Source organism: Diadema antillarum, unplaced genomic scaffold, assembly GCF_040938485.1.
Source record: "Diadema antillarum isolate AM-2024a unplaced genomic scaffold, OU_Dant_1.0 seq00001014_RagTag, whole genome shotgun sequence".
In the NCBI taxonomy this organism is placed as follows: domain Eukaryota; kingdom Metazoa; phylum Echinodermata; class Echinoidea; order Diadematoida; family Diadematidae; genus Diadema; species Diadema antillarum.
This window is the reverse complement of record NW_027271850.1, coordinates 300,450-310,425: the sequence shown is the minus strand read 5'-3', so window position 1 is coordinate 310,425 and position 9,976 is coordinate 300,450. Positions and strand designations below refer to the sequence as shown.

Below are 9,976 nucleotides of genomic sequence, written 5' to 3'. Positions count from 1 at the left end.
TGGCAGAAAGAACTAAGAAAAGTTATAAAAGATGGGAGATTTAAAAGGAAAACAAATCAATTCATTTCTTAAATTCCCTGACATCATAGTGTGAGCCATTATGTATACATTTGAGTTGCATAGTTGACTTGCTGAAAGCTATACGAAGAGAGTAATAACCAATGTTCTAAACCTTACAGAAGTTTTTTTATTTTTCCATCATCAATACCATTGTTCGAAATACACAGCATGTTTAAGCGACGTAATCTAGTGTTGTGAGGTCGCATAGGTAAATTGCAAGAACGTATAGTTATAAAAAAAAAAATATAGATCTTCACTACTGTTTGAACATGTAAGTAAATTGTGAACGAAATTCAAACTTGGGTAAAAGCGAAGTGAGACAACTGATCACCTATCAAAAATAAAAAAGGTGAGAAAGTGAATTTCTAGCTACATACGAGATCTTTACGCAGCAGGGATGAAAGACATATTATTATATGAAATATTTTTTACAATAATTAATTGTAGAGAGAACTTCAAGAGCCAAACTACAACGAATTTCACATTGCAATGAGGAAATTTACTGTAGTATACCGGAGGGTTTATCGTATTGGTGTTTATGAGGCAGTCACTTTGCATTTGGGTTGACAATAATGTTTTATATTTCGTATTAATTTAAAGTACAACTGTACATGTACAGGTGTATTACCACGTACCACTAACTCAACAGTCGCTTAGATTATAATACTGTACAACTAGTATATTAACAGAATATTTGCCAGGGCATTATGAATATTTAATACTAAAATGACAAATAATGCTATTCCATATTTTTTTTTTCAAAATCCTTCACTCACTCAGTCAGTACGATTTTCCCATGGTTTGATTGATGATTTCACATGCACGATCATCTTTAAAGTTGTATTGAATTTTCTATGAAAACAACAACAACCAATGTAGATGCACAATACTCATAATTACAATACGTATCAAAATAATGTTACAAACGACGCAAAGTTTCAAACAACAGAAAGTATTGTTTGTTTGCTTTTTCCTTGAAGAAGCACCGTGTTCTTTATGAGAGAATGATTATGCATACAAGTGGTAGGGTGATAGCGATAAGGGCGTTAAGTTGCCACTAAAGCCATTCGAGGAACCTTAACGCCCTTCTCTTCTCAATCGACGAAGTGTCTCTATTCTTAAAAATCTATTCTCAAAAATCTTTCGGGCCTATCTCCACTAATGTATCGGTTGAGAAGAATGTTGTTTTCACATCCTTTTACTGTTTACTACGTTCGTGTTGATAACAGTTACAAAGCATAATTCACTTATCATCAGCCTTTTACCAAATCAACACGTTGCTGATCCCGTTCAACTATACGGCTTTTAATTTAGACCTTAATACACTCACCACCCGATGCCGCCCTCGTCCTCCTTTCTCTTTTGTTTTCTTCATCTTTTCCATTTGATTACAAACACCATACGGCACAGGGACAAGTACTCAAAAAAGAAAGTGAGAATCAAGCAGGCGCGAGTGACACTTTCTCTAAGAAATAAATGAACAACGAGGAAAATTATAAACATTATGTACAATTCTTAATACGTTCTCCACCTCACTGAATCTTTGAGCTCATTGTTTCAGGCCCCATGCTGTACGGAGTTGGTTTTAAAGCCCTTGTGTTTGAAAAGAAAAAAATTTGATCTTAATTTTTCAAGGTTTTGACAGTCGTTAAAGATCTTTTAATCTTTTTTTAGCATCATCCTCTGTCTTCATTCATTAACGTTATTCCCCATCGATGTTTATGCAACGGGGTGTAAACGCCCGTTTTGAAATCCATAGCTGAACAAAAATTGCATCACTCCTGTTGTGAGCTCTCCATAGAATGATATCATTAAAGACATAATTTACCATTTGCAGATGAAACAAAAAACAACCATTAGTGCTTTAAAATAGTTCTGAAATGTGAGTTAGGGATTGAAACAACCACTGTAAAAAATAGAATCCGTATTATGGATGTTAAGTGTTGTTAAATACACAGAATATTAACGATAGCTTTAATAAAAATGTTTCCAGACTAAACCGTCTACAGTTATGGTTTAATGAGAAAAATACTGATATCTCCTTATATTCAAGGCTTTATGCAAAAACTCTATTATGGTAGGATGTTTTGTGATACAACAGGGCTACACATGTACATCAAATGTAATATTTTGAACATTTTTTTCAAAATTACTGCTCCCGGAGGTAAACTGGACCTTTAAGTGCAATTGAATTGTCGATTATAAAGGGGGAAATAATTTAGCTCAATATTTCAGATTTTCGCTTATCTGCAATCGAGGAAGGGGACATCGTTATTAATGTATTCGATGCCTTTCTATACTGAATAAATATCTGAAATTCCAGAATCAGTGTTTAAGTCAGGTGCACTACGAACATGAAACATGATTGCTTACTGCCAATGTGAGAGATCTTCTCCAAAATGGAAAAAAAAAATCCGTCATTATTCTAATATGAGAACTTCAGATTGTATTTTTCTTTATGAAACACGAGACATGGCAAAATTGATACAAGTCAAGCTGCCTTAGAATATCAAATAAAACCAAAATGGCTCAGCTAGATTTCTCAATTGTTCAAGCATCCATTACGTTTGAAAAAGAGTAGATTTTGAAGAAGAAAATATTGTGGGTTTAACGTTATTTATCAGTTCACTCGCTCAAAAGGCACAATCAGATTCACTGATAGCGATGCTCGTGCGTGTCTCGTGCATGCCTCTGTTTCCCCTCTGTGTTCGAACCCCCTGAATTCAGGTCTGTCTGTGACGTCAACGCGCTGAGCGAGCTTTGGGAACGGATCATCATGCGGAAGGACTTGAGGCAATACGTGTACTTGTGGCCCTCCCACGTGCCCCAATTCACTACGGCACCATTGAGTCCCCGGGCGTCGGCCCTTGCCAACCATCGGCCGTTCGGATTTGCTCGGTTGCACGATCGGAACCAGAATCCAGCCTGGCGTAAGTAAGCACAGTTTCCGACGCTGTTGTCATGGTCGCGGTCCTTTAACGGAACAAAAAACAGAGAAAGATTGTCGAAGGACACTGAATTGCAATGACAACAACAATCATTATTGTTAAACTTCCTTTTATTCACATGGTTTACTGCATGACCTCACTGAATTTATCATGATCAAAATTACAGACGAGTTGTTCTGTGTTTGATACAACGCCTACAATGTATGGCTTTCCCAAAGATATAGGTTTCATGACGATAGAGAAACAAAATACCCTTTTGGTAAAACTTTGTAGTAACAGAAAGTCATCTGTGGAAATATCTTCTTTATTCTCTTCCACAATTCATTTCCTAATATAAGTCATTGTCTTAACCACAGCTCTCACTGTCAATCAAAGGTATTTTTCGTAAAAATGATAATAACAACCTTAGGGAGAAAGCACCAACTAACATCGGTACGATAACGTGAAAAAAGTCGATTCCGATTCTTTGATGACAACCTAAAATGAATAAATGAATAAACGCCGTGTTAATGCTCCCTCCGAAAATAAATGAATAAAAAATAAATCGGGAGGAAAAGGAGGGGAAATGAGGAGGGGAGGAAAAGGGGTGGGATGGAGTGAGGGTGGAAGGAGGAAGATGGGGAAGAGGGACGGGAGAGGGGTAAATGGGAGGAGAGGAGGACACACCCAGTATAAAACACATAGACAAATACGAGGGCTAACAAGTGCATGCATCCACAGGAATCATTGTTTCACCGGTAAATTGTCATCTCTGCTTACCCTGGTGGAGAACTGCGAGTTGTTATGGTAAGAAAGGGCGTCCCCAGCGTTGCCTCCCGTAAACTCGCCCAAGGTCAAACGGTAGTAGTCTGTCTCATCATTGACCCGGAAGAGCGAGTATTCAGCATAACCCTTCACGTCATCCCAGTCAGTAAACTCTGAAATAAAGTAATCAAAGTAGAAAATCAACGGTTAGATTTTTTAACTTGCGGGTCTATCAATAACACTCCTCAAGGATTTCACGCGTCACAACTTCTTGTCCAATTAAACCGTGGTGATAGCGGATAGTATCGACCTGGCGATACAGTTTTTTTAAGTTGAATGACTTAAAACAAAAGTGTCTGTAACCACATACATGTACTTGTTTGACATTTGACACACAGTAGGCTTTACACCAATTGTATCTACAGCTGATGTGAGCGCTATTTTATGCACTGCATCTTCTAATATCATGATCTACCTTTTTTTAGGTATGTTTGCATATTTTTGTAGCATACTGTAGAAAAAATGCCTTCGAAACAGAATATGTTGTCTTTGTCCCCCCCCCCCCCCCCCCCCTGGATACCAGTAACCGAGCTGACAAATGATAGGGTTTAAGGTTACAATGTGGTTTCCACTGTTTTGTTTTAAAAGTTGTAACGGTTCTAGTTGCTATATGATGTATACCCCCCCCCATTGTTTAAAAGAATGCAATTCTACTTTGTTTTTAATTGAGAAGCAGAGTGAATGCAGAGAATCACGGAAAACATTGTAGCCAACGGTATGGTGAATAGGCAGCGACACCGTCTGCTGTAGAAGTTCGTTTTTGTTAACTTATCACAGTAGCAAATTTTTCTGCGTTATTGAACACTGAAACCTGAGAGATGAAGTCATATAGAGAGATAAATTTACATCTTACCGACTCTAAGAACGAAATTTGCCTGCGAAGTGATAGCGTGAAGCATAGCATTTCCAAGCCAGAAGTCGGCGTCGAGGTATCCAAAGCCTTTTGCGTAGTCGTTCCAACCACGGTAAAAGTTTGTCGTGCCATTCTGAAGGGGGAAAATAATCAAAGTTTAACTTTTAGAATGCAGTGAAGCAGAAAAGGTCTCAGGAATAAACATAGGTCAACTGCCATGAAAGCAAGGTGAAATCTATTAGAGAGGTCACTTTTACGGCTATGTTAATTTCCGTTGATGAAGCAATCGAATCAATCAATCCTATGTTTACCTATAACACCTTGTTTAAAATTGAGTAAACAACAGTTGCAGTTGCTTATAGGTCTACTTATCACACCTATTGTAAGTCATGTTCCCAGCTTTTGGAAAGCTGAGACGTTTACGGGATCATAATAGAATATTCCGCAAATATCTTACCAGTAATCTTGTTGTTGTTGTTATTGTTGTTGTTGTTGTTGTTGTTGTTGTTGTTGTTGTTGTTGGGAACAGAAGAAATTTCTTAAAAGCATAATTACCACAGGGTGTCTTCTTACTATTGGAATTAACATTCCTATTCGATTTTCGCCCTATCACTGGTTTTGTAACTAGTACTTCAAGTGGGAAACTTATTATTGCTCACTCATCCTTGGATGATTTATTTTACAACTTGACCAAAATAAAGCATAAGGATTAATTGAAGTGTTACATGTTCAAGCATCAAATTAAAGCTGTTTGTGATATTATTGTGTTTGTGTTTGTGTTTGATAAAGCGTAACCGTGTGTTTTGGGGTTTTTTTCTGAAATTTAGTGGAGTGAACAACTTCCACAGTTTTGAAGCAATTGAAATCAAATTTGGTATGCATTATGGCCTTGAGGCATAGATGTGAGGAAAAAAAAACGTTGATTAGAAGTAGAAGATCTGCTGAAAGTTGATTTTTTTTAATAATAAGTATAATGATTATAGAATTTATTTAAATTAATGAATTGGATGAGATATATGTAATATGTATTATGAATATAACGGTTATTAGTTTCATTTTTTCTGCAACAAGTATTGCAAAACGTTTATGTTTCATGTTATTCGTAATCTGTGACGTATATGTTGTTCAATGAACAATTGTTATCTGTTTGTATCTCTTGTGTGTAACGCTGGTGGAAGGCGCATTTCCACATTCGCATTGTGGACAATAAAACAATCAACTCAATTCAATTCAATTCAATATTATTTTGTCAAAGACATTGAGGTTACACATAGAATTTGATATTTGTGTGTATGTAAATTAAAAGGTGCAGTTTGTACTTTGCTTATACTTTTCGAAAATAAATGTAAAAGGATAAATGTTACCTGTAGTTTAATAGGTGTAGTTTCACAATCACGTGACTTTTTGTGTAGGACAGCCATATTCTGTCAATAAGGACCTGATAGGTGAGCTTACTGGACTCCATCCCCTTGGAAATGTAATGATGTTAAGAAAATGATAAAAAAATGGTGACTTGAATGAGAATCATGTAATACATCACACCATTCATTCATTTTGGTATTTTGTTGTCTTTTGAACATTGTCATTATGAGCTATTTGGGGAGTGTAAAACTATCATTGATATAAATAATGATATTGTTGTTTGTTGTTGCTGCTTTTTCATTAATTCATAGTAAATACGTCGTTATTTGGAATGATATACCGGGGTGGGACAGCAAAATTCACTACCAATGAAACCTACCTGTCTGCGTTGTATGACCGTCCAACCACCGCCATCAGTTGTCATATCGCAGAGGAGTCGAATCCGCTTCCCGCGCTTGCCCGAGCCCTCAGGGTTGCTCATGTAGTAGATGCCGTCCTCTGTGAATCCCTTCATTCGCAGACACTGGCAGCCATCAATAATGCAGTCGTTGTTCCTGCCACGCCCCTTAGGGCGGGGCCTTTTCTCCCCGTCGAGCATGATGTTTCCCCGAATAGTCTTCAAGTCCATGAGTTCTTTGAAAATCTGTGGATTTTGTGATAACAGTATTAAGGGTACATCATAAACTACATGGGGACTGTGACCTAATGCATCCACTCGTAAAGTAGGCTTCGTTTACAAAAGACCATCAAGCAATAATTATTCGCCATTTCAAGTATTACTAGCTGAGCAGCCAACACATTGTACCGTTTAGTCCATGAAAGAAAACAACCCAATCCCCGCCCCCTTCCTCACCTTTTAAGACTGATTCCCTCATTTGCATGTCTAAAACTTTTTCCTTTTCCATCAATTTAAAGAGGAACGGAAAGCAGCTTGCTTAAAATTTTGAGCAACTAAACATGAAGGAGATCTATTATATCCAGTATTATGAGAAGCTATTGAATATATTTCCCTTTTGGTTGCACTTTTGCATCATGTTTATTTTGGCTTCGATATATTTGGATTAAAATGTGCTTAAAATCTGCTTATCAGAGCGCCATAGGTTCCACTTAACGCGAAACTTGAAATAGAGATGTGGTACTTATAAATCTCACTTGATTTCTTTAAGTCGTAGTCAGTTGTGGTATATAGGAGGAGGATGACATTGTCATTGTCATTGACTTGTTCAGAAAATTTAACTAAAATACTCTTTTTTTTACATAAACATGAAGAAAAAAGAAAACATATTATTCATATAAAATCTTGTAACCTTTCATCAACTAAGCATCCATGGTTTCCAAGGGGAAAGTGTTGTAATTACTAATTATTGTATTATCGTGTACTCAATTCATCTCTGTATGGTCTACTCATTCGTTACCAAAAAGAAGAGTAATGTATGTTTCGTCGAAGAATACAAATTACTTTTGAATTGAATGTCTGTATTTTTTTTTTCGAGGTGACATTCGATTCCATATGCATTGGTTCATCTGTATTGAGTTATGATTTCTCTTTTTTTTCCTGTGTATTTTTTTTTATGCTTTGCTTTGCTTTTTTTAGTCTTTTCGAGAGGAGTGGGAGGAGGTATTTTGGAAAATTACCTTCCACCTGGGTTTGTTAAGCTCTCCCCGATGGCCGTCCTGACTGGTCATTACGCCCATGAATGGACGAGGTGTCGTAGTCTTTTCCAAGTCCTTCCCATCTTGATCTAAAGAATCTAAGCCCTGTTCCTCGTGGACTTCGGTTGGGTCTCCGTTGTCGTCCCCGTCCGTCGGCACGGACTCTTCCGCTTCCCCGTCGCTGGAGCTGAAGATCAGGTATGAGCCTCCCTCGATCTCGGTGTCAAGGTACCTTTCAGACGACGTGATGAGAACATCGGCTTCAGAAGGAAAGTTTGCGACACCGCCATTGCTCACGTCTTCGACGAAGCTGATGCTCTCAGTCTCGGCGTCTACGTCGATATCAGCGTCACCGCCATCGCTTCCTATCAGCCCCTCATGTCCACTGCTTGTCCTGGTGCTCGTGATCGTTGAGGGTTTTTTAAGGGGCTTTTCCACCTTATCGTCAAGAGCGAGAACCGTTCGGTTTGGCGAGATCATATCTTCCTGGTGGGGTTTCGGTCTTGCCTGAGGGACTTGAAAGAAGGGCTTGAAGGGTTCGTCAGGCATAACCTCGCGTAGCGGAGGAACAGGCTGATGAGGTACGAGCACCTCCTGTAGGGTTGGCTTTGATTCCACAGAGGGGGCGCTGTTCACATCCACGCCCGGGGCGTCTGTGTTTTCTTTCATCGAAGACGAATAGGCTTCCGTAATTGAGTAGTCAGTATCATCGCAATTTGTGCACGGAACATTGGGACTGGTATTTCTGGCATCTAACAGAGTGGATAAACCAGATGGAAAGTGGAAAATCATCAGCTAAGATCGGTAAACAGCCCTGTATTTAAAGGGATGATCCCCGAGGTGCATGTAGCTCTTAATAAAGGCGTCATGTTGACCAATATGATCTGAGAAATCTGTAAAAATATTTCATATCAACAATTTGTAAACGTTTGACTATTGAATGCAAGTACAAGACCAAATATTGCATCACAAACTGCATATTTGTTATAATATCATTTGTTCATAATATATACTTTTATATTGTGTTCGATGAACTGTCCTTATCAGATAAATGAAAGTCAAATTGACAACTTGTACCGCTTTGAATAATTTTTTTTTCTTTGATGGAAATAAACCATTGAATTGAATTGAATGGAATGGAATTGAATTGAATTGAACTGAATTAAACTGAATTGAATTGAATTGAACTGAATAGAATTGATTTGAATTTGTCTAAATACTGTGTGGTAATATCAGTTGGAACGGAGCTAAGTGATTACTTTGTGATTACACTGAGATAATCATCTGTGATGCAAAGATTCATGACGTAATCTTTATGATGTTTGCCAGCACATCCAACTGACAGCTGCATTCACGTGTTCATAAAAGTATTTGACAATATCATATTTGTATATACATAATACTTAAGTTTGTTCATGCAATCAATGCAAAACAATGAAATGGATGCTTCCCTAAATGTGAATTAATGGACCTTTCTAGGCACCTGGTGTACGAAGATTCACCCTTTGTTATTTCTTTCACGTAATGATTTTTATTGATTACCAAAATTCGCAGTCTGTGTCTGATTAACAATAATAAAAGTATTTAAAAAACGATAAAATATACTGCATGTAGGCCTACACTAATCATGCTATAAGAAAACACATTAGATAATAAATTTAGAAAAAATAGCATCAGTACACCAATACATGCATTCCATAATAGTTTAGGTTGAGCAAGATTTGCATTATGTCGCTCTGACATAGAATTAAGTGCAAACCTAAAAAAACTGAGGAAAAAAATGCCGACGCAGTCAAAACGCAGTCAAAAAAGGTCGACGCAGTCAAATGTGCACACTAATTACGATTTGGCTTTACCTGGAGAAATGGTTACATTAAAGTATAGAACTGTATTCTCATACACTTATGTAAAATCACACTCACAGTGAGGATAGAACAAGGATACGAGAAATCTTCCCTGACTCAACAGAAAACAAACGATTGAGACAACGCAGGAATGTGAAATACCTCGAGACTCTTGTATTAGAATCTACACTCACACGAACATCAGTTCAAGAGGTTGCTGCCCTCACCATGGCAAATTAAACCCTAGCTAAAGAGGGCGCTCTATCTTGATTTATTGTACGTGCTTCATTTCAATAAAAACTTGTCGACGAGCTTACACACGGAGAGTTAAGTATTTTGAAATATGTTGAAGTACTAGCAAGTGTTATTCCTTATTGTTAGTTTCGTTCATTAACTACAATACCATTAAACGCAAGATACACTAATGTGGGTTTGTTTGTTTTTTGTTTTTG

The 9,976-nt window shown here is 37.5% G+C and overlaps 1 protein-coding gene across 1 annotated transcript in view; it reads right to left on the bottom strand.

The window, feature by feature from the left end:
* Positions 1-2,442: 2,442 nt before the first annotated feature.
* Positions 2,443-9,976, bottom strand: part of LOC139742699 (uncharacterized) — a 63,907-nt gene continuing 56,373 nt past the window's right edge. Inside the window, exons 3-7 of the mRNA XM_071653228.1 lie at positions 7,663-8,432; positions 6,407-6,670; positions 4,666-4,798; positions 3,768-3,925; positions 2,443-3,033 (exon numbers count right to left, since the gene is read on the bottom strand). Coding sequence (XP_071509329.1) covers positions 2,713-3,033; positions 3,768-3,925; positions 4,666-4,798; positions 6,407-6,670; positions 7,663-8,432 — 1,646 coding nt within the window. The 3' untranslated portion in view covers positions 2,443-2,712. The remainder of the gene's footprint in view (positions 3,034-3,767; positions 3,926-4,665; positions 4,799-6,406; positions 6,671-7,662; positions 8,433-9,976) is intronic.